Here is a 25,172-nt window from a genome sequence, read left to right on the forward strand (position 1 = left end):
ACAGTCTAGCAGGATATAGTATTCTTGGCTGAAAGCCTTTCTCATTGAGCACTCGATAGATATCTTGCCATTCTCTTCTGGCCTGTAGTGTTTGTATGGAGAAGTCTGCTGCTAATCTTATGGGTTTTCCTTTGTAGGTGACTCTTTGTTTTTCTCTTGCAGCCTTCAGGATCCTTTCTTTATCCTTATTCCTTTCCATTCTAAGTATGATATGTCTTGGTGTCTTTAGGTATGGGTTAATTCTGTTTGGGACCCTCTGGGCTTCTTGAATCTTTATGTCTTTGATGTTGTCTAGACTAGAGAAGTTTTCAGCTATTATGGCCTGGAAAATGCTTTCTTCCTCTCCTTCTCTTTCTTCCTCTGGTATGCCAATAATGCGTATATTGTTTCTTTTGAAGTCATCCCATAGGAGTCTGTTATTGTTTTCAGCATCTCTTAATCTCTTTTTGAGATCTCTTCTTTTTTAGTTGTCTCTAATTCACCCTCAATCTTGCTAATTCTGTCTTCAGCCTCATAGATTCTATTCTGTCTGCCCTCTACTGTTTTCTGGAGTTCATCTATTTTGTTGCCCTGCTCTGATACTGTTTTAGCTTGTTCAGCTAGTTGCATTCTTAGCTCAGTGATTTCAGCTTTCAGCTCTCTAATAACCATGAAATAATTAGTATTTTTTTCCATATTCTCATTTGTTGTTCCTGCATTTCTGATTATAATTTTTTCAGATTCTTTACTCACTCCTGTTATTATTTCCTTAGCTAATGTTTGGATGTTGAACTCGTTGTTTTGTGCTTCACCCTCTGGAGGACTTTTAGCTGGACTCTTGTCCTGGTTCGATTCTCCAATACTTTTTCTTGTTGTTTTAACCATTTTATATATTATGTTATGAGTTCCCTTTATCAGTACTTTTCAAATTATTGATCACTATTGCCTGGATTGACTTGTGACTAAGTAAGTTAATTAAAGGGTTCACAGTGTTGGAAGTTAACAGTTGTTTCAATCCCTGAGTTGGAGCTCAGTGGTTTAAAAGCCTCTTTTTTTTTTCTTCCCTGTAGGCTATGGGAGCCTGAGGGCTTTTAAACTATCAATAGGCTTCTTAGTTTAATCACTGACTCCTGACCGAGAGATAAAGCAGGGTGTGGCAGAGATATTCCAGTGGTTATGCAAAGAGACTTTCACAGCCCCTCAGCTATGCCACTGAGGTATAGGTCTTCTCCTGAGTTTCCTGGTTAGATCTCTGTCCCCTGGTGTCTCTCCCTGTCGCTGCTCCAGATTCTGAGGGTAGTAGCAATGGAGACTCAGAGTTGCACTTGGTGAGTCTCTGGGGAGTCCTCTCCTCCCTTAAGCTGTCCCCTTGTTGGTGGAGCAGACTGGAGGTGGTGTCTCAACTGATAAACTGCTGAACTGTTAGCAGTCACTTAATCTCTCCTTAGGCTCCTCTCTCCTCTCTGTCACCAGCCACATGTGTTTGTACTCACTGGTGATTTACTGGGTTCCTGTGGTCATTCTAGTGCTGTCTTGTTTCAGTCCCGGGTGGTCTCCTTTGGTATTCCTAGTTTATCAGGGAGAGGAGAGGAGAGGAGAGGAGAGGAGAGGAGAGGAGAGGAGAGGAGAGGAGAGGAGAGGAGAGGAGAGGAGAGAAAGCGATCTGCAGCTCATAGCTCCGCCTCTGGAAGTCTCAGGGTTTTTTGTTTATTGGTTGGTTTGTTGTTGCTCATTTTTTTTTATATGTTTCACATCTGGACCTCATTCATGCACAATTTCACTGTTCCTGGACCAACTTTTGCATTGAGAGGGAGAGAGAGAAGAGGGAGAGGGAGAGAGAGAGAGAGAGAGGAATTTGGAGAGATACAATAGCACCTTCCCTTGGTGCTATAGCACTCCTGTGTAGAGCTGGAGCTCAAAGCTAGGCTGCACACATGGTGAGAAACATGTCCTGCTGGGTAAGCTATCTCTTCCGCCAGCCATTCAATATTTTAAGTGATGAGCTACATGATCACATTTGTGTTTGAGAGGGTTACAGTGATGGCCATGAAGAAAACAAACTAGAGGGAGCAGAGTAATGAGAAGGCTAAGAATAACCATAGGTGTGGATCTGAGAAGACACAAAAGGGTTCAAGAGTAGTAAATAGATGTTTGATGATGAGACCGGAAGTGACATGACTCCCAGTCACTGCACTCATGGAGTTTTAGAAGAGCAGTGTGATCTGCTTAGAGATACCAAGAAGAAAAGGTAAAAAGGAAGATACCAGACTGAAGCTCAGAAATGAGCCCAGATCAGAGCACTGTTCTCATTCTCTTTCTCTCTCTCCCTCTCCCTCTCCTTCTCCCTCTCTCCCTCTCCCTCTCCTCTCTCTCTCTCTCTCTCTCCTTTCTTCCTCTCCTTCTTTCTTTCATTCATTTTTTTTCTTCCTTTCTCTTTCTTTTTAATCACTGGGGCTTTGTTTCTGCAGGCTGACTCTTTCAGAGAGAAACAGAAGCAGAGATAGAGAAAGCAGGGGAAAGACACATAACCACTGGAGCTTCCTTCAGGGTGGTGGGGGCCTGACTCAAAACTGGGTTGCACATGTCAAAGCAGGTAACACACACACACACACACACACACACACACACACCTGTTATCTTGCTGGCACAGAGGTCGTAAATGAAGTGTGGAGACACCACATAGAGAGGAAAAGAAAGGTAACTACAATTCAGCTGTGAGGAATTCCAGCATTTCATTGCTGAACAGAAGAAAGTAAGCCTGTGAAATGGACTGGCTAGGGGGCTAGGGGTGGCGCAACCAGCTGAGTGCACATGTTACAATGCACAAAGACCGAGGCTCAAGCCCCCGATCCCTGTGTGCAAGGAGAAAGCTTCATGAGAGTGAAACGGCACTGTAGGTATCTCTCTGTCTCTTTCCCTTCTTCCCCTCCCCTCTCAATTTCTCTGTGTCTATCCAATAAGTAAATAAATAAAATATTTTAAAGGAGAAGCCACCGCCAGAAATAAACAGGGAGACAAGAAGGCTTGTATCTCATAAGCTAAGGGAAAAATAACTTCAAAAATAGCAGCTCAGGGGTGGCACACCTAGTTAAGCGCACACATTATAGTGCACAAGGACCCGGGTTCAAGCCCTGGGCCTCATTTGTGGAGGAAAGCTTCATGAGTGGTGAAGCAGAGCTGCAGGTGTCTCTCTGTCTCTTTCCCTATCATTCCCTCCTCTGCAATTTCTCTCTATATATCCAGTAATAAATAAATTTTAAAAAACAAAAAGAATGATGACTCAGAAAGTAGTGCTGTGGCTAGAGTACTGGACTTAGAAGCAAGAGGTCCTGAGTTTGATCCCTGACATCGCATTGCCTGAGCAAAACTCTGGTTCTTTCTATCATTAATAAATATGTAAAACTTTTTTTTTAAATCCTCAAGGGCTGGGGAAATAGCATAAGATTAAACTTATTACATCTTCCAACAACAAACATATTATTGTTGCTCCCACTAAAAACTGCCCCTAGCCTTACCCCCAGCACATCTATTCTTTTCCCAGCTGTGCTTACCATGTCCAGGATGCTCAACTCATTGTCTGGTCCTGATTCTGGGGGCTGTCTCTCACTCTGAAGGCTCTTGGCAATGCCTACAAGTTGTCCTACCAGCTCTGTCAGCTCTCGATCAACTTCTGTGATGCTCTTCTGTGCTGCCACCTTTAAAGAGCAAAGCAGAACGCAAGGCTAGACCCAGGAACTGGCTCCAGACAGAAGGAGCTGTAAACACTGGAGAAGTTACTCAATGTCAAAAGGACAAGGAAGCAGCTCCCTAGATCTTTCTGCACACCCACTTACCCCTACTAATTATCCATAACAGAAAACTCTAGTTGATTCATGGGGTGGGGATAGCGGGTGGACGTGTGAGGGAAGTGTGAAGGGAAGCCGAAGGACCATTTTGAACAGGGAAAGAAGTCAGGGAGGAAATAGGGTGAAAGCTTGGAGATTTGACTAGGTGGGCAGTCTGAAAATGTGAGTGTTGCTGTGGAACATTCTTGGCTCTATGGAGCTTCACTTTCATATCATTTCGTATCCTTATCATTCCTTTTGCTAATGAAAGTGACCATCTTTCCCTTCAACAGTGAAAAGATTGCACCTGTGGCTCTTTGTGAAAAGGATGTTGGAGACTTTGAAGTGATTGAAAGATGCAAATCCTTTGCTCATTGGCATCCTTCCATTTAAAGAAGTTTTCAATTTATATAAAATAATTTTCAGATTATATAAAGATAAACACCACTTAAGAGTTTAACCTGCGGGAGTCGGGCGGTGGCGCGGTGGGTTAAGCGCACGTGGCGCAAAGTGCAGGGACCAGCGTAAGCATACCGGTTCGAGCCCCCGGCTCCCCACCTGCAGGGGAGTCGCTTCACGGGCGGTGAAGCAGGTCTGCAGGTGTCTATCTTTCTCTCCCCTCTCTCTCTGTCTTCCCCTCCTCTCTCCATTTCTCTCTGTCCTATCCAACAACAAAGCAACATCAACAATGGTAATAATAACGGCAACGAGGCTGCAACAACTAGGGCAACAAAAAAGGGGAAAATGGCCTCCAGGAACGGTGGATTCATGGTGCAGGCACCGAGCCCAGCAATAACCCTGGAGGGGAAAAAAAAAAAAAAAAGTTTAATCTGCTAAGCTTCTTGGGAGAGGGAGTAAGTCTGGCAACCAAGCAACTTTGACAATAAGCTCAAGAACTGGTGATGCTCATCAGAGGTAGCTTGGGTTCAGACCTCAATGAAGCATTCTGCAACAGCTCCAAAGACATCCTGCATAGAGTCACAGAAATGTAAGAGAAATGTAAGAGTTTTGTCATCCAACTTCAAATAAGCCAGAACTTTTATAATGTTGTTTAGCATCTTTCAGTCTATAAATTATGCTGGGATCTCGACAGCTGGAATTGGCCCAGGAACTTTTCTCCTTTTCTTTTTAATTTTTTTTTTAATTGCCACCAGATTTATCACTGGGGGGGTCAGTGTTGGCACTATGAATCCAATGCTCCTGGCAACCACTTTTTTCTTTTTTCTTTTTCCCCTAATTTTTACTGGGTAGGACAGAGAGAAATTGAGAGGAAAGGGGGAGAGGGAGAGAAGAAGAGGAAGATAGATACCTGAAGACCTGCTTCACTGCTCATGAATCGGAACACCTGCAGGTAAGGAGCGGGGGCTTGAACCTGGCTCCTTGGACTTGGTAATACGTGTGCTTCCCCCAGTGTGCCACCACCCGGCTCCCTTTTTCTCCTCTTTAAAAAGTCCTGGTGCCCCCTCATAATAGTGTGAGTTTTGGAAATAATAATCATCCTATGCTATTTTTTTAAGGGAAGTGACTGACCAGTATTTGCTTCTAGATTTCCAGGTCCTAGTCCTAAATAATCAGGAAGCTGAATATCTGAATCAGAGTCCTTATGGCAGCACTCAGGCAAATGAAAAGCTTTACTTATCTTTTAAATACTTATTTTATTTATTTACTACATATAAGAGCATTTGACCTAGTTAAAGAAATCAGCCTGAAGGACCTATAGGATATCAAGTATATGACATTTCTGGAAAACACAAAATTTATCAATAGTTAAAAGATCAGTGGTTAGGGTGGGGAGATGGTATAATGTTTATGCAAAAGACTCTCATGGGGGGCTGGGTGGTAGCGCACTGGGTTAAGGGCATATAGTATGACATGCAAGAACCTGCCCAAGGATCCCAGTTTGAGCCCCCAGATCCCCACCTACAAGGGGGTCAATTCACAGGTAGTGAAGCAGGTCTGCAGTTGTCTTTCTCTCTCCCTCCCTATCTTCCCCTCCTCTCTCAATTTCTCTCTGTCCTATCCAAGAAGAAAAGGGGGGGGGGGGGAATGGCCTCCAGGAGCTGTGGATTCATAATGTGTCCCAAGCCCCAGCAATAACCCCGGAGGGAAAAAAAACAAAAACCAAGACTCTCATGCCTGAGACTTTGAGATCTCAAGTTTAATCGCCAGCATTACCATAAACCAGAGGTGAGCAATGCTCTGAGGTGTGTCTCTCTATCTCTTTGTATCTCTCTTATTAAAATAAGTAAACAAAATAGAAAAAAAATCTGTGCCTGGGGGCCAGGTGATAGCGCAGCAGGTTAAGCACACATGGCCTGAAGAAGAAGGACCAGCTATGGATCCTGGTTCGAGCCCCTGGCTCCCCACCTGCAGGGGAGTCGCTTCACAGATGGTGAAGCAGGTATACAGGTGTCTTTCTCTCTTCCTCTCTTGATTTCTCTCTGTCCTATCCAACAGCAATGACAGCAATAACAACGATAACCAAAAAGGGCAACAAAAGGGGGGGAAATGGCCTTCCAGAGCAGTAGATTCGTAGTGCAGGCACAGAGCCCCAGCAATAACCCTGGAGGCAAAAAAAAAAAGTCTGTGGTTGTCAGGAATGAGGCTGAGAATGAAAAGGTAGAACACAAAGGATTAGAACTGTTCTATATGGCTATGTAATTATAGATATGTGACCTCACATGTTTGCCCAAACCACAAGAACTGTACAACACGGAGAAAACTCTAATGTAAAACTATGGACCACAAATACCATTAGTGCCCCACACCTATGGACATCTAATCTTTAACAAAGGGGTCCAGACTATTACATGGGGAAAGCAGAGTCTCTTCAACAAATGGTGTTGGAAACAATGGGTTGAAACATGCAGAAGAATGAAACTGAATCACTGTATTTCACCAAATACAAAAGTAAATTCCAAGTGGATCAAGGACTTGGATGTTAGACCACAAACTATCAGATACTTAGAAGAAAATATTGGCAGAACTCTTTTCCACATAAATTTTAAAGACATCTTCAATGAAACAAATCCAATTACAAAGAAGACTAAGGCAAGTATAAACCTATGGGACGACATCAAATTAAAAAGCTTCTTCACAGCAAAAGAAACCACTACCCAAACCAAGAGACCCCTCACAGAATGGGAGAAGATCTTTACATGCCATACATCAGACAAGAGTTTAATAACCAACATATATAAAGAGCTTGCCAAAGTCAACAACAAGACAACAACCCCATCCAAAACTGGGGGGAGGACTTGGACAGAATATTCACCATAGAAGAGATCCAAAAGGCCGAGAAACACATGAAAAATGCTCCAAGTCTCTGATTGTCAGAGAAATGCAAATAAAGACGAGATACCACTTCACTCCTGTGAGAATATCATACATCAGAAAAGGTAACAGCAGCAAATGCTGTTACTGGATCAGGAGAAGGTGTGGGGTCAAAGGAACCCTCCTGCACTGATGGTGGGAATGTCAATTGGTCCAGCCTCTGTGGAGAACAGTCTGGAGAACTCTCAGAAGGCTAGAAATGGACATACCCTATGATCCTGCAATTCCTCTCCTGGGGATATATCCTAAGGAACCCAACACATTCATCCAAAAAGATCTGTGTACACATATGTTCTTGGCAGCACAATTTGTAATAGCCAAAACCTGGAAGCAACCCAGGTGTCCAACAATAGATGAGTGGCTGAGCAAGTTGTGGTATATATATACAATGGAATACTACTCAGCTGTAAAAAAATGGTGACTTCACTGTTTTCAGCCGATCTTGGATGGACCTTGAAAAAATCATGTTGAGTGAAATAAGTCAGAAACAGAAGGATGAATATGGGATGATCTCACTCTCAGGCAGAAGTTGAAAAACAAGATCAGAAAAGAAAACAGAAGTAGAACCTGAAATGGAATTGGCGTATCGCACCAAAGTAAAAGACTCTGGGATGGGTGGGTGGGGAGAATACAGGTCCAAGAAGGATTCAGAGGACCTAGTGAGGGTTTTATTGTTATATGGGAATCTGGGGAATGTTATGCATGTACAAACTATTGTACTTACTATTGAATGTAAAACATTAATTCCCTAATAATAAAAAAAGTCAAATAACATTAGTGAATTAATATTGATTCACCAACAGCCCAAGAGGTGGTGCAGTGGCTACAGCTTTGAACTTAAAAGCACAGGATACACAGTTTGACTCTCAGCATCACAAGTGCCAGAGTAGTATTATGATTCTCTTTCTCCTCCCTCACTTACACTAATAAATAAATATTTTAAAACATTAATTTGGGAGTCAGGCGTTAGCGCAGCGGGTAAAGCACACGTGGCACAAGTGCCAGGACCGGTGTAAGGATCCTGGTTCAAGCCCCCAGCTCCCCACCTGCAGGGGAGTTGCTTCACAGGCGGTGAAGCAGGTCTGCAGGTGTCTATCTTTCTCTCCCCCTCTCTGTCTTCCCCTTCTCTCTCCATTTCTCTCTGTCCTATCTAACTACAACAATAATAACTACAACAACAATGAAAAACAACAAGGTCAACAAACAGGAAAACAAACAAACAAACCATTAATTCATAGGGGCCAGTCAGTGGCACAACTAGTAGAGCGCACATGCTCAAACTGAGGTTCAAACCCCTGGTCCCCACCTGCAGTAGGGAAGCTTCAAAAGCAGTAGAGCATTGTCACTGGTGTCTTTCTCCCTTTCTATCTCCACCCTCCTCAATTCCCCTCTGTCTCTATCCAAAAAGAATAAATAAATTTAACATAAAAATATATAGACTCAGGGGTCGGGCTGTAGTGCAATGGGTTAAGTGCACATGGCGCAAAGCCCAAGGACCAGCGCAAGGATCCTGGTTTTAGCCTCCGGCTTCCCATCTGCAGGAGGGTTGCTTCACAAGCAGTAAAGCAGGTCTGCAGGTATCTATCTTTCTCTCCCGCTCTCTGTCTACCCCTACTTTCTTGATTTTTCTCTGTTGGTATGCATCTAGTTCCGCTTCTGGGATCTAGTTCTGCTTCTGTGACATTGCTTGACATTGTGGTCTATTTAAATGGTCTTTTCTGTTACATTTCTGGAACCATCCGTTCCACCCCGGTTCCATGGCTGCCAGTTCTTAGCAACATCGCCCCGCCAGATATTCGTCGGGATGCGGCATCATCTAAGTTCATTTCCCACGTCTACGCTCGACCGGACCTGCCAATATACGCAGATATCTTCGCCCACCCTGTCCAACGCTTGACGTCTCGTCACCCAATCTGGTCCCCTACGCCTACACTGAACTTCTCTGTTCCAGTCTCTTGGAAACAGAGCTGGCAGTCAGCTGAGGTAAAGAACAAACACCTCATCACAGACCCCTGCAAGCGTCAACCCGGCTTTGAACTAGCACGTTATGATCGGGCCCTCCTCAATCGCTATCGAACAGGCCATGGCCGGTGCGCCGCTATGTTCCATCGCTGGGGAGCCAGAGACGACCCGAACTGCCCCTGCGGCTCCAGACAGACTATGACCCACATAGTCAACGACTGCCACCTCTCCAGATTCAAAGGAGGTCTCGAAACTTTACATCAGGCTCAACCTGACGCTGTTGACTGGCTACGGAAGAAGGGCAAACGCTAGAAGAAGAAGAAGTTACATTGGTTTGGTCTCACTCCCCACACCTCCAGGAGATTTGGTTTAGCCCTTGCTAGTTTCCCCGCTTCTTCCTTCTCCCCGCCCCCTACCTTATGTACTTGCTGAGTTCCTGTAGTACCTGTTGTTGCTGCAGGAGGAGAAAGATGGAGGAACACATGGTGTGGTGATTAGGTGTTGGACTGTTTGCCCGCTGGTGAATAGAGATTAAACTGCGTTCTCAGCTCAGCTACGAGTTTCTGGTCATCTATTACCCGCCGGTGAAGCCAGCCGGGAGAAAACGACATTTCTCTGTCCTGTCCAACAACAGCAACATCAATAACAACAACAATAATAATAACCACAACAACGGCAATAAAAGGAAAAAAAAAAGCCTCAAGGAGCAGTGGATTCGTGGTGCAGGCTACTGAGCCCCAGCATTAACCCTGGAGGCAAAAAAATATATATACTGACTCACCAATTGCAACAAAAGTATCACAACATGTTAATAACAGGGAAAACTCTGAGGTGCATACAAGGCCTTTTTGTACTATCTGGTCAATTTTATGTAAATCTAGAACTGCTCTAAAAATAAAGATTATAAATTAAAGAAAAAGATGACATAATCTAGCTGTACAAAGACTACACTGGTATAGGTATGGTACATATTAGTGTATATCCACTCACGTTACTGCACAATAAATGTCGCAAGTCAGTTACTTCAATTAAAAAAAGAAAAAAAAGAAAACTAGGTCAGCAAAATAGCACACTGGGATAGTGTGCTGTTTTGTCATGTACATGACCCAGGTTTGAGCCTGGCCACCACTACACTGAAGAAAGCTTCAGTACTGGGTCTCTTTCACTCTCCCTCTGCTTATGTCTTTATCTAAACCAATTAAATAAATAATAAATTAAATGATATTAATAAATATTTAAATTATTTAAATATATTTTTATTTTACTATTTTTCTACCTATTTAAATATATATTTTATTATTTTTCTGGTTTATGGTGGTGTAAGGGATTGAACCTGGGACTTCAGAACCTCAGGCATGAGGGTCTCTTTGCATAACCATTATGCTACCTACCCCTACCCTTATTTAAATATATCTTATATATTTATATGACATATATAGATATTGTATACAATATTATATATAAAATAAATATTAATAAAATAAATTTAAAAAGAAAGAAAACGGAAAATAAACAGAAAACTCCCCCCCCCTTTTTTACAGTGTTTTAAAATAATTATGAATCTACGGTAGCCCAGCGGGTTAAGGAAACGTGGCGCAAAGCGCAAGGACCAGCGTAAGGATCCCGGTTCGAGCCCCTGGCTCCCCAACTGTAAGGAGTCGCTTCACAAGCGATGAGGCAGGTCTACAGGTGTCTTTCTCTCCCCCTCTCTGTCTTCCCCTTCTCTCTCCATTTCTCTCTGTCATATCTAACAATGACGACATTAGTAGCAACAATAATAATAACTACAACATAAAACAAGGGCAACAAAAGGGAATGAATAAATAAATAAATATTAAAAATTATGAATCTAAGGGGGCCAGAAAGGTAGTATAACAGTAGAGCAAGTGTGAGTTTCTAGGTTCTAGCAGCACCAATAGGCAGAGCTGAGCAGTGCTCTGGTAAACAATACAAAATAAAAGTAAAAAATATATAAATAAATAAAACATGAGCTGGGTGGTGGCGCACCTGGTTGAGCGCATATGTTATAATGCACAAGGACTCAGGTTCAAGCCCTCAGTCTCCACCTGCAGAGGGAAAGGTTTGCGAGTGGTGAAGCAGTGCTGCAGGTATCTCTGTCTCTCTCCCTTTCTATCATCCCCTTACCTCTCGATTACTGGCTGTCTCTATCCAATAAGTAAACAAATAAAGATAATAAAAAGATTTAAAAAAAAAAAAAGAGCGGTCCAGGAGATGGCACAGTTGATAAAGCATCAAATTCTCAAGCATGAAGTCCTGAGTTCAATCCCTGGAAGCACATGTACCAGAGTGATGCCTGGTTCTTTCTCTCTCCTGCTATCATTTTTCACGAATAAATAAAATATTTCTTTAAAAAAGTGGTTCTAAGTCTTTAAAATATTTAAATAAAATTTAAAAAGATTAAAACAGCAATATATATGCTTGAAATGGCAAGATATATGCATGCATATACATATATATCCACAATAAGTATTTTTTTTCCTTTTAAATTATTTTTGTTTTATTTTAATGAGAAAAAAGATACACAAACACATTTACACACTCAGGACAGGGACTGAACCTAGGACTTTGGGACCTCAGGCATGACAGTCTTTTTGCATAATCATTATGCTATCTCCTCAGTCTTAAGTATTTTTCAAAGAGAGGCAAACTGCACAAAGACCCAGAAGAAGCACACACAGGCCAATGTGCCTAGTAGCAAGGTTGACAGACTTTCAAAAATTTTTTGTGTTGTTGTTGTTTCCAGCTTCATAATTTTCTAAAATTTCCGAAGAGCAGATCTGACTTTTAGTAGAAGAAAAGTAATGTGAAAGTACTAACAGCATAGGCCCTTTGGAACATACCTAAAATAGACTTCCTAGCTTCTTTCCACCTGAAGACCCCTAACTTCATCTGCTCTATTCCAACCTTTGGATTCCTGTTTACTAAACTATTTGTCCTGCTTTATATCTTGCCATAGCCTTTCAACCATCAAGTTGCAGATGCTATTATGATGCCATCCTGACTTCCCTGGGCAGACAACCTCACCAATGTGTCCCAGAACCTCACCTCTCCAGAGCCCTGCTCCACTAGGGAAAGATAGAAACAGGCTCCAGTAGGGAGTTGAGCATTAGCACAGCGGGTTAAGCACAGGTGGCACAAAGCACAAGGACTGGCACAAGGACTGGCATAAGGATCCCGGTTCGGGCCTCCCCCCCTCCCCACCTGCAGGGGGTTCGCTTCACAAGTGGTGAAGCAGGTCTGCAGGTATGTCTTTCTCTTCCCCTCTCTGTCTCTCCCTCCTTTCTCCATTTCTTTCTGTCCTATGCAACAACAATGACGTCAATAACAACAATAATAACTACAACAATAAAACAAGGGCAACAAAAGGGAATGAATATATAAATAAATATTTTTAAAAAACAGGCTCGGGTTATGGATCGACTTGCCAACGCCCATGTCCAGCGGAGAAGCAATTATAGAAGTCAGTCCTTCCACTTTATGCACCCCATAAAGAATTTTGGTCCGGGTGGAGGGTATATAGCATAATGGTTATGCAGACTCTCATGCCTGGGGCGCCAAAGTCCCAGGTTCAATCCCCGGTACCACCATAAGCCAGAGCTGAATAGTGCTCTGGTTAAATAAAAATAAATAAATAAATAAATAAATAAATAAAAATTTAAAAAATAATTTTGGAACATACTCCCAGAGGGTTACAGAATAGGGAAGTTTCCAATGGAGGGAGGGAATGTGACACAGAACTCTGGTGGTGGAAACTGTATGGAATTGTACCCCTGTTAACTTACAATCTTGTTCATCATTTTTAAATCACTAGTACTAATTAGAAGAAGAAAAGAAGGAGAAGGAGAGGGAGACGAAGAAGAAGGAGACGAATAAAGGAGGAGGAAGTGTAGAAGGAGGAAGAGAGGGAGGAGGAGGAGAAGAAAGAAAAGGAGGTGGAGAGGAAGAGGAAGAGGAAGAAGGAGGAGGAAAAAGAAGGAGGAGGAGGAGGAGGAGGAGAAAGAGAAGAAGGAGAAGAAGAAGAAAGGAGAAAGCATGAGGAAGGAGACAGAGCAGAGCCAAGACACAGGTGAGCACCGGCGATAGCAAAGTGGGGAGTTGCGGTCCCGCCTCCCTACCGACTGCTGCGCGCCTGGGGGCTGCGGTCCCCGTGCTGGGCGGGTGTCTGGGCTCCGGGCGGGGGAGGACCCGCCCCCCAGCTCGCTCACGACCCGGCTGTACTTGTCCACCAGGTCCTGCAGGATCTTGGTCTTCTGCAGCTCCAGCGACTGCGGGCCGCCCTTGCGGCAGGTGGGGCAGGCCCAGCCGCGGCCCGCGCCCCCTTTGCCCCGCGCCTCCCACATGCCCTTCAGGCAGTCTCTGCAGAAGCTGTGGCCGCAGGGCAGGGTGGTGGGCCAGGCGAGCAGCCCATGACAGATGATGCAGCCCAGGTCGTCCTCCGCTAGCCACACCGGGACGGTCGGGCTCGTGTCTAGGCCCGCCATGGCGACTTGGCCCGCCGCCGCCACGGACCGCCCGCCCGCGGTTACGTCTCTGCGGCTCCTCCTTTGCTCTGTCTCTCCGCTCCTCCGTTTCCTCTTCCTCTCGCCACTACAACCCACCCATTCTCCTTTCCTCCGGTCCCACTGAACTCCGAACTGCAAGTCTGCCGCGCCCTAGTGGCGACCTGGGCCTCAGCCATGGTCGCCGCGTTGCTACGTATCTGCTCTTGTCCTAAATTTTCTTTAAGACTGACAGCACCCCCGCACCATGAAAATGCAACCCCGAAGACTTTTTCGTGGAAGAGAGAGAGAGACAGAGAGAAAGGACGCGAGCGGGGTGGTTGAAATGGGGTGGACCCAATTCCGAAAACTGTAGGCGAATGTGACCACCACTAGGTATCATCCAGTTCCTCTGAAAAATATTAAAGAAATATTGAAGTAAAATATTAAGAGACTAGCGGTCCGGGAGGTGGACCGGCATAAGGACCGGCATAAGGATCCTGGTTCGAGCCCCCGGCTTCCCACCTGCAGGGGAGTCACTTCACAGATGGTGAAGCAGGTCTGCAGGTGTCTATCTCTGTCTTCCCCTCCTCTCTCCATTTCTCTCTGTCCTAACCAACAATGGCGACATCAAATAACAACCACAATAATAACATACCCCAGAGGCTTCTAATAATGCAATCGGACAGAGCCACTACAATGCAGAATTGTGCCCGGTCTCCTCACTGTTCTCTGCTGGCTGAAACTATATACCCAATAGGCATAAGAACAAAAATTCTAGAAAGTCTGACCTTGCTTTGGTTTTTTTCTTCCTCTCTTCTTATACCAGTCAGAAAATAGTAGAAGAGTATCAAATTCTCCATGAAAGCCCAAAGAGGCAAGGGAACGTCCAAGCTCATATAGCAATAATTTAGTGACAGAGAAAAAGAAATATTGAAGTAAAATGCCCTGTACTTTATTTTACCCCACCTTGCCTGGAGTCGGAGAAAATATCAGATAATACAAGTCTGTGGCTATTTCCAGTAGTATATATGACAGGAGTCTTTAGGTGTGATTCATCTAAAAGTCCTGTTTTGTTTTGTTTTTCCCCATCTTTCTAGTCATTTGGTAGGATTGCCACTTCTTTGACCCACTTGAAACACACAAAAATAATGCTTGTTAAATTTCCAACAGCTTTAAAAGCTAGTAAGTAAGACATTGAATCTCTCTCTGCTATCTGTCCTAACTATGAATATGAAGCTATATGCTGGTTGCTGGGGTCTCTGAGAAGTTAAGATTAACAGACTCCCCCCCAGAGCCACACAAAAATATGTAGTAAAGGAAGTAAACTTCAGGTGTGTTAAATTTACTGCAATAGGGCTGACACAATAGCTTACTTGGGTAGTGTGCTGCTTTACCATGAGTGCAACCTAGCTTCAAGCCAGTCCCACCATACTGAAGGAAGCATCAATGCTGGAATCTGCCAGAGAGATACCTGTAACACTGCTTTACCACTTATAAAGCTTTGATTCATTAATTTAATTCAATTTTTCAATTCCCTGTACCACCAAAAGCTGAACAGTGCTCTGGTAAAGAAAAGAAAGAATGGAGTTGGTGTATTGCACCAACATAAAAGACTCTGGGGTGGGTCAGGGGTGTGGGGAGGGGAGTACAGGTCCTGGAAAAGGATGACAGAGGACCTAGTGGGGGTTGTATTGTTATGTGGAAAACTGAGAAATGTTATGCATGTACAAACTATTGTATTTACTGTCAAATGTAAAACATTAATCTCCCAATAAAGGGGAAAAAAGAAAGAAAAGAAAGAAAAAAGGGACCCTGCGGTGGTTCGCCAGGTTAAGCATACACAGTACAAAGTGCAAGAGACCCCGGCTCCCCACCTGCAGGGAGGCGCTTCACAAGTGGTGAAGCAGGTCTGCAGGTGTCTATCTTTCTTTACCCCATCTTCCTCTCCCCCTCAATGTCTCTCTGTCCTATAAAATATATATATATATATATTGGAAAAGTGGCCACAGCAAAAGTGTATTCATAGTGTAGGCACGGAGCCCCAGCAATAACCCTGGAGGCAAAAAAAGAAGAGAGAAGAGGAAGAAAGGGAGGGAGGAAGGGGGAGGGGAGGAAAGGCAGTGTTTACAAGAAGGACACATGAAAATTTCTTCAACTACATTGGAAGTTATTATCATTCTTTTATCTTTTTGAACTTATATTTCCATGTTACTGTCTTCAAAGAACTATATTCTAAGGTAATATGTTTTATTCTCTACAACTAAAGCATGTATATAGAAAATTACTTCCTATGATAAAGAGACTCTAATTTTTTCTTCTGGACTGAATTATCATTACAAATATTAATAATCAAAAGAAAATGTATTGGGCTAGGGGACAGCATAATGGTTATGTAGAGTCTTCCATGCCTGAGGCACCAAAGATCTCAGATTTAATTCACAATACCACCGTAAATCAGAACTGACAAGTTCTCTTGAAAAAAAAAAATATATATAGTAAATACACATAAATATTTATTAAGCAAAATGTAAAACAATTAGGTCAGAGAGGTAGCTCTGCCTGTTAGATCACCAACTTGCATCCTTGGAACCCCAGAGGCCACTGGTTTAACCCCAACACCACTTGATGCCAGAGCTAAGCATTGCTCTGTACCTCTCTCTCTCTTTTTGTTCTCTCTTCATTTCTGTCTCTCTTTCTCACACTCCCTCTCACTCTCTTCTATAAATAAATAACTTTTATATTGCATTTACAGAGTAAAATATTTCTTGTAGTTACAACAATTTTTTTGGTCATCATTAGGGCTCCAGGTCAACTTTTCAGATAGAAAGATACAGAGAAGCATCCTTCAGTATAGTGGGGGCCTGACTCTAATCTGACCTATTCCATGACAAAGCAAGTGCACTATTCAAGTGAACTATCTTGCCAATCCCTGTTCCTTTTTTTTTTTGCTTTGACATGATCAGAGCTATAGAGGCTGGGAGTATGGATCGATCTGTCAATGCCCATGTCCAGCAGAGAAGCAATTACAGAAGCCAGAACTCCCACCTTCTGCATCCCATAAAGGATTTTGATCTCTACGCCCAGAGGGTTAAATGCTAGGGGAAAGATGACCATAGACTCTGAACTCCAATTCCATCAGGACCCAGAAAGAGAAAAGGAAAATAAATAAAAGGAAGGACACTCAGAATGTGTCCTTAGGTGTGACTTAGAAAAGAAGAGAGTGTAGGACCATAGAAACATGGGTAAATATATAATAATATAGGTAGACGGTTATAGAAATAATAGTCAACCCATAGCTGTGATCTTGGGAGAACTAAGGCAGTTTCCAATGGAGGGAATGGGGACACAGAACTCTGGTGGTGGGGAAGGTGGGAAACTATACCCATGATCTCTTATAATTTTCTAAATCAATATGAAATCACTAATAAGATATAAAATGAAATAAAAAGATCTAGTTTATGGGGTGCTAAGGATTAAAATAGGGGGTAGCTGGTACTGCAGGCACCAGAGTCTGGTACAGATACTAGTGGTGCTGTCTCACCCAACTCCCAGAATTACAACTCATGATTACATTTATGGGCTATTTTCTTTTAAAAAATGGATTTTAGTAAGCGCATATGGCGTGAAGCACAAGGACTGCCCTAAGGATCCAGTTTGAGTTCCCAGCTCCCTAAGGAGGGTCACTTCAGAATCGGTGAAGCAGGTCTGCAGGTGTCTATCTTTCTCTCCCCCTCTCTCTCTTCCCCTCCCCTCTAGATTTCTTTCTGTCCTATCCAACAACGACAGTAATAACAATAGTAATAACTACAACAATAATAAACAACAAGGGAAACAAAAGTGGAAAATAGCCTCCAGGAGCAATGGATCTGTAGTGCAGGCACTAAGTCCTAGCAATAACCCTGGAGGCAAAAATAAATCAATAATACATTTTATGGGCTGGTGAGGCATGTCAACACTAGAGCATAGAATGTGTGTGTTGAAGAACATTTAAGATCTGCTTTCTTGGCAACTTTCAACAATATTGTTTGTTAACTATAATCACCAAACTATACATTAATTTCAAGAAATTAATTATCTATCTTATAATTGTGAGGTTTATACCCATTTAACATCATCTTCCCAGTTTTACTCTTTTCCTCATTATGAAAAATTTTCCACAAATGAATAGTAATATTTCATACAATGTAATGGCTAAAGTACAATATAGCTTTGCCAAAACAGTAAGTTGTATTTGAGGAAGAAATATTTTAGGGGCTGGGAGACAGCATATTGGTTATGCAAGACTTTCATGCCTGAGGCTCTGAGGTCCCAGGTTTAATTCCCAGTAGCACCATAAGCCAGAGCTGAGCACTGCTCTGATCTCCCTCTCTGTATCTCTCTCTGTCTCTCCTTTTTTCTTTTTCGCCACTAGGGCTAATTATTGGGGCTTGGCAACTGCACAACAAATCCGTGGTTCCGGGCAACTATTATTTACCACTGTTTTTTCTTTCTATTTCTTTTAATTTGACAGAACAGAGAGAAATTGAGAGGGGTAGAGAAGGTAGATAGAGAGAGAGAGAGAGAAAGATAAACACCTACAGGCCTCCTTACTGCTGTGAAGTGTACCCCCTGCAGATGGGGGGCAGGGACTGGAACCTGGGTCCTTGCACATATGTGCGCTTAAACAGGTGCACCACCCCACCCCTTATCTTTCTGTATCTCTCTTGTTAAAATAAAATATTTTGGGGGCTGGTTGGTAGCGCAACTGTTTAAGCACACATGACGCAAAGTGCATGGACCAGCATAAGGATCCCGGTTCGAGATCCTGGCTCCCCACCTGCAGGGAAGTCACTTCAAAAGATGGTGAAGCAGGTCTGCAGGAGTCTATCTTTCTCTCCCCCTCTCTGTCTTCCCCTCCTCTCTCCATTACTCTCTGTCTTATCCAACAGCAGTGACATCAATAACAACAACAAAAATAACCACAATGATAAAACAAGGACAACAAAATGAAAAAAAAAAAAAAAAAAGGCTCCAGGAGCAGTGGATTCATAGTGCAAGCACCAAACCCCAGCAATAACCCTAGAGGCAAATAAATAAATTAATTAAATATTTTAGTGGCATCAGGGGTGGCACCGTAGTTAAAACACTGGACTTTCGGGAGTCGGGCTGTAGTGCAGCGGGTTAAGCACAGGTGGCGCAAAGCACAAGGACCGGCATAAGGATCCCGGTTCGAACCCCGGCTCCCCACCTGCAGGGGAGTCGCTTCACAGGTGGTGAAGCAGGTCTGCAGGTGTCTATCTTTCTCTCCTCCTCTCTGTCTTCCCCTCTTCTCTCCATTTCTCTCTGTCCTATCCAACAACGACAACAACAATAATAACTACAACAATAAAACAACAAGGGCAACAAAAGGGAATAAATAAATAAAATAAAATAAATTTTTAAAAAATTTAAAAAAAAATACTGGACTTTCAAGTATGAGGCCCCAAGTTCAATCCCTGGCATCACATGTACCAGAGTAATGTTCTGGTTCTTCAACTCTTTTCTCTCCTCCTTCTCTCTCTCTCTCAAAAAAGTGTAGACTAATCTAGTTTTAAATTTTTAATTATTTATTCTAAAATATATTTTATTGGGGCCAGGCGGTGGTGCACTTGGTTTAGCGCACACAACAGTGCTTAAGGACTAGGGTTAAAGCCCCTGGTGCCTACTTGCAGGGAGAGAGCTTCATTAGTGGTGAAGTAGGACTGCAGGTGTCTCTGTCTCTTTCTTTCTCTATCTCCTCCTCCCTTCTCAATTTCTCTCTGTCTCTGTCTAATAAGAAATAAATTAAATACGTAAAATGTATTTATTTATCTTATATGAGATAGAGAGTTTCACGAGAGAGAAAGACAAAGTCAGAGCACTGCTACCATAATAGGGATGGAACCAGGAGCCTCAGGCATACAAATCCTACTATCTCTGGTTACAAAGTTTAAATTAGACAAGATTAAATAAATTAGGGGGCAGGTAGTGGTACATCTGATATATTACACATGTTAGCATGCTCAAAGATTCAGGATCAAGTCCATGGTCCCCACCTGCAAGGGGAAACTTCAGAGCAGGATCCTTGTGTGGGTCCTTGCAGCTTGTACTATGTATGTGCCCTTAACCCAATAAACCACCACTCAACCCCCTAAATATTTTGTTTATTTTCTTTAAATGAGACAAGTACAGAGAGAAAGACCAGCTAGCTCTCAGCTCTGGTTTGTGGTAGTGCTGGAGATTGAACCTGGGACCTCACAGCCTCAGGCATGAAACTTTTGCATAACCATTATGCTGTCTCCCCAACCCTCTCCTTCTTTGTCTGTCTCTTTCTCTGTCTTCACCCTCTATCTAAAATAAATAAATAAATAAATAAATGCCTGGGGGGTTGGGTGGTGGAGCACCGGGTTAAACACACATAGTATGAAGCTAGTATGAAAGCGCCAGGACCCACACAAGGATCCTGGTTCAAGCCCCCGGCTCCCCACCTGCAGAGGGGTGTCTCTTCACAAGCAGTGAAAACAGGTCTGCAGGTGTCTTTCTCCCACTCTGTCATCCCCTCCCCTCTCATTTCTCTATGTCCTATCCAATAACTAATAGAATTTTTTTTAAAATGGCCTCCAGGAGCAGTGGATTCGTGGTGTAGGCACTGAGCCCCAGCAATAACCCTGGAGGCAAAAAAAAAAAAAAAAAAAAAGCCTAGGCTCAAACTTGGGATCTCATGCTTGAGTGTCCAGTGCTTTGGTGCTATGGATCTAGCACAACTTTCTGGGTCACTGCCCCCCATCATGTGTTAATAAAGCATTTTTTAAAAATCATATGTAACATTTGGTTAGGTTGTTTCCTTATCCACTCTGAAAATTTTGTATTTTAATTTAGGTGTTTAATTCACTAATATCGAATGCAAGTATTGATATGGCTATGTGTAACTTTTGCTCTTTACTTTTAGTTTCACTTATGTATTTCTTATCCATTTGTCCTCCATTTCTTATTAATTTGTTCTTTGTCCTTAGTTAAAAAGATAGCTAAAGATATTTAAGAGAAAGAAGCCATAAATCAGAGAGAAAATAGAAAGGAAGAAACTGATGCCCTGAAGCTCCCATGGTACTTCCTCAAATAAAAATATTTAGCACAAAAAGTAACAAGAAAATTCAAATGAAAAAAATTTGAGGGGGGGGGAGTCAGGCGGTAGCTACGTGGTGCAAAGCACAAGAAATGGTGTAAGGATCCCGGTTAGAGCCCCCAACTCCCCACCTGCAGGGAGCCGCTTCACAGGCGGTGAAGCAGCTTGGCAGGTGTCTTTCTCTCCCCTTCTCTGTCTTCCTCTCCTCTCTCCATTTCTCTCTGTCCCATCCAACAATGACATCAATAACAACAACAATAACTACAACAATAAAAACAATAAGGGCAAGAAAAGGGAATAAATATTTTTTAAATATATATATTTTTTGCCTCCATGGTTATTGCTGAGGCTCGGTGCCTGCACTACAAATCCACTGTTCCTGGAGGCCATTTTTTTCCCTTTTTGTTTATTGTTGTTGTTGTTATTATTATTGTTATTGCTGTTGTTGTTGGATAGGACAGAGAGAAAGTGAGAGAGGAGGGGAAGACATCAAGGGGGAGAGAAAGATAGACACCTGCAGACCTGCTTCACCGCTTGTGAAGCAACCCTTCTGCAGGTGAAGAGCCGGGGCTTGAACCAGAATCTTTATGCCTGTCTTGGGGTTCATGCCTTGTGTGCCTAACGCGCTGCACTACGCCCGGCCCCCTCAAATGAAATTGTTAAAGTATTGAATTAAACTTGAAGGAGGACAAATGAAGTTGCTTTAGATTACAATGTAAACTCTTAAATTTTCAATTTTTTTTTTTTTTTTTGCGTCCAGGGTTATTATTGCTGGGGTTCGGTGCCTGCACTATGAATCCACTGCTCCCGTGGCTACTTTTTCAATTTTTTTTGATAGGACAGAGAGAAACTGAGAGGGGGAGGAAGATAGAGGCAGAGTGAAAGACACCTGCAAACCTGCTTCACTGCTTATGGATTGACCCCCCTGCAGGTGGGGAGCAGGGGACTGGAACTGGGATCCTTAGCCGGTCCAGTGCTTCATACTATGTGCGTTTAACCCGGTGTGCCACCACCCAGCCCCTTTTCACAATCTACTTCTTTCTTTCTTTTTTTTTTTTTTTTTTTACACCAGAACACTGCTCATTTCTGGCTTATGGTGGGGCTGGAGATTGAACCTGGGACTTCAAAGCCTCACACTTGAAAGGCTTTTGCATAACCATTATGCTATCTCCCCAGCCACTGTTCACAATCTATTTAGTCCTAAATTCATATGGAAGAAATCTAAAAGTGTATGGTTTCTTTTACTCCCTCGTCCATCCTTTAAGCATAGTTGCCATGCAGTATTACCTTTATAAATGCTCTGCATGTAATCTTTGCTATAAATAGGCAGTCTTGGGGGTCGGGCGGTGGCGCAGTGGGTTAAGCGCACGTGGCGTAATGCGCAGGGACCGGCGTAAGGATCCCGGTTCGAGCCCCCGGCTCCCCACCTGCAGGGGAGTCGCTTCACGGACGGTGAAGCAGGTCTGCAGGTGTCTATCTTTCTCTCCCCCTCTCTCTCTGTCTTCCCCTCCTCTCTCCATTTCTCTCTATCCTATCCAACAACAAAGCAACGTCAACAATGGCAATAATAACCGCAACGAGGCTGCAACAACTAGGGCAACAAAAAGGGGGAAAAATGGCCTCCAGGAGCGGTAGATTCATGGTGCAGGCACCGAGCCCAGCAATAAGCCTGGAGGAAAAAAAAAAAAAAGAAGAAAATAGGCAGTCTTGAGGGCTGGGCTGGCACACTCAGTTAAGCACCCAGTTCAGGCGCCTGTTCCTCACCTGCAGGGGAAACGTTCACAAGTGGTCTGCAGGTGCCTTTCTGTCTTCCTGTCTATCTCTCCCTCCCCTTTCAACTTTGTCTATCAGATAAAATAGGAAGGAAAGAAAAAAGAAAAAAAAATGGTCACCAGGAGCAGTGAATTGGTAGTCTCTCTATCTCCCCCATCCTCTCAATTTCTATCTATCAGATAAATAAATATAATAAAAATAAAGGGATCCTAAATTAAGTTCTTTGGTATGAAAGGAAATGACACTAGAAATTGATCTTTAGGAAGCAGTGAGGCTTAATTGAAACAGTAAGCACAAAAGTCAATATAAAAGACTGCCTATTTATGCAGCCCTGGGAAATGAACCCAGGGCCTAGTGCACGAGTGATGCTGCTGAGAAGTCTCTGTGGCCCAGGTTTGTTTTTTTTTTTTTTTCAATTTGATTACCTTTGATAGAAAGAGGGAGAAGCAGACAGAGAGGAGAAAAGATAGCAATGCACTGCTCCACCATCCATGGAGCTCCTCTTGTGAAGCACCCCTCCTGCAGGTGGGGAATGATCATACTTTTCTTTACCTCTTGGTCAGTTATGATAGCTGCTTTAAAGTCCTTTTTTTTTTTCATTGTCTTGTTGTTCTTTTTTAATATTTATTTATTTATTTATTCCCTTTTGTTGCCTTTGTTGTTTTATTATTGTAGTTATTATTGCTGTGTTACTGATGTCATTGTTGTTGGACAGGACAACAGAGACAAATGGAGAGAGAAGGGGAAGGGGGGGGGAGAGATATACACCTGCAGACCTGCTTCACCACTTGTGAAGCCACTCCCATGGGGAGTGGGAGGTGGGGAGCCAGGGAGTGGCTTCACAAGTGGTGAAAACAGGACAATTTAGGGAGAGCACAGAACCTGGGAAGTGAGGACAGGAAGTCTGGAAGGAGAGAGAGCCACAGTCCTTGTTCTTTGCACCACCTGTGCTACCACTCAACTCCCTTAAACTTCTTTTTAAAAAGATTTTATGTATTCATTTACTGAATAGAAATAAAAACTGAGACGGAAGGGGTAGATAGAAAGGCAGAGACACCTGAAGCGTAGCCTCATTGAGTGTGAATTCTCCCCCCCCCCCCCATAGATGAGGGCTGGGGTCTTGAACCTGGGTCATTGTTCACAATAATGTGTGCACTCTACCAAGTGCACCACCACGCAACTCCTGCTTAAGCCTTCTTGCTTGCTGATTCCAATATCTGAGATCTCTTGGAATCAGTGTCCATTGGTTATTTTTTCTCTTGAGTACAGCGGGTTTTTTTTTTCTTGCTTCTTCATAGAGTTGTATTTTAGGGGGCTGGGTGATGATACCTGGTTGAGCGCACATGTTAAAATGTGCAAGGACCTGGCTAGAGACCCTACTCCACAGTGGTGAAGAAGGACTACAGGGTTCTCTCTCTCTCTCTCTCTCTATCTATCTCTATCTCTATCTCTATCTCTCTCTCTCCATCTATGGTTATTACTGGGGCTCGGTGCCAGCACTATGAATTCTCTGCTCCTTCAGGCCAGGATAGGACAGAGAGAAATTGTAAGGGAAAGGGAGAGATAGAGATAGAGCGAGACAGAGAGACACCTGGAGACCTGCTTCACTGCTTCTGAAGTGACCACCCCCCTGCAGGTGGGGAGGTGGGGAGCTGGGGACTCAAACCAGGATCCTTATACTTCATACTATGTGCACTTAACCTAGTGTGCCAACACCTGGCCCCCTCTCTCTCTCCTCTGTCTCTTCCTCCCCTCTCAATTTCTGGCTGCTTCTATCCAATAAATAAATAGATAATAATTTTTTAAGTTAAGTTATATATTGATATATATATATATATATATATATATATTGTAAGTAGTAGTACATTTTATTTATTTATTGCTGAAGCATAGCTCAGCTCTGGTTTATAGCAGTGCAGGGGATCAAATCTGGGACTTCAGAGCCTCAGTCATGAGAGTTTCTTTGCATGACCATTATGCTATCTACCCCTGCCCTTGAATAGTACATTTAAAAACCTCTGGATTCTGTTATGTTCTTCTAGAGAGCAGGAAAATGTTAAGTAAGATTTAGGATAACCTATCTGTGGCTCTCTCTCCTTCCAGACTTCCTATCCTCACTTCCCAGGTTCTGTGATCTCCCTAAACTGTCCTGTTTTCAATCAGTAATATTACAGGCTTCCATCTGCATTTTAGTGGCCTACTGAGGTACTAACTGTGGTCTGACCTCAGGTAGTAAACTGAAAAGAAAAAAAAAAGGTGTCACCCATACCATTTCCTGCTTCCTACTGACAACTACTCTTCAGTTTCTGTCTGATTTTGATCATTTCCCAGTAACTGTAAATAATTGTTTTGTTATAATCTGTAAGTCCGTAATCATTATCCATGACATGAGCAACTGCTCTACCATTATTGAAAACAGATCCTCCTCCAATATAAATAGTTCTTACCCCCCACACACACACACAATCTTCGCTCTAGCTATGTTCAAATATTTGGAATTTCCAGAGCCTGTTCACTCTTGTCTTTATGGACCTTTGTACACACTTATTTCTCTGCTTTCCACCCCCCACTTCAATTCAGGTATCTTCTACTCATTCTTCAGGGTTTAGTATAGATAGCTTCTCTTTGGGAAACGTAATTGGTTAGGGCTGATTCAAATAACAGAAACTTCTTTACATT

The 25,172-nt window shown here is 43.0% G+C and overlaps 1 protein-coding gene across 2 annotated transcripts in view; it reads right to left on the reverse strand.

Annotated features, from left to right (window-relative positions):
• Positions 1–13,923, reverse strand: part of RNF135 (ring finger protein 135) — a 28,940-nt gene extending 15,017 nt beyond the window's left edge. Inside the window, exons 1-2 of one of the 2 annotated variants that reach the window (XM_007530833.3) lie at positions 13,235–13,921; positions 3,531–3,674 (exon numbers count right to left, since the gene is read on the reverse strand). In XM_007530833.3, coding sequence (XP_007530895.1) covers positions 3,531–3,674; positions 13,235–13,600 — 510 coding nt within the window. In that variant the 5' untranslated portion in view covers positions 13,601–13,921. Of the gene's footprint in view, positions 1–3,530; positions 3,675–13,234 lie in introns of both variants that reach the window. The other variant, XM_060203983.1, reaches the window with a different exon arrangement.
• Between the last annotated feature and the right edge of the window lie 11,249 nt (positions 13,924–25,172).

The sequence above is a fragment of the Erinaceus europaeus genome, chromosome 12 (assembly GCF_950295315.1).
Source record: "Erinaceus europaeus chromosome 12, mEriEur2.1, whole genome shotgun sequence".
Lineage (NCBI taxonomy): Eukaryota > Metazoa > Chordata > Mammalia > Eulipotyphla > Erinaceidae > Erinaceus > Erinaceus europaeus.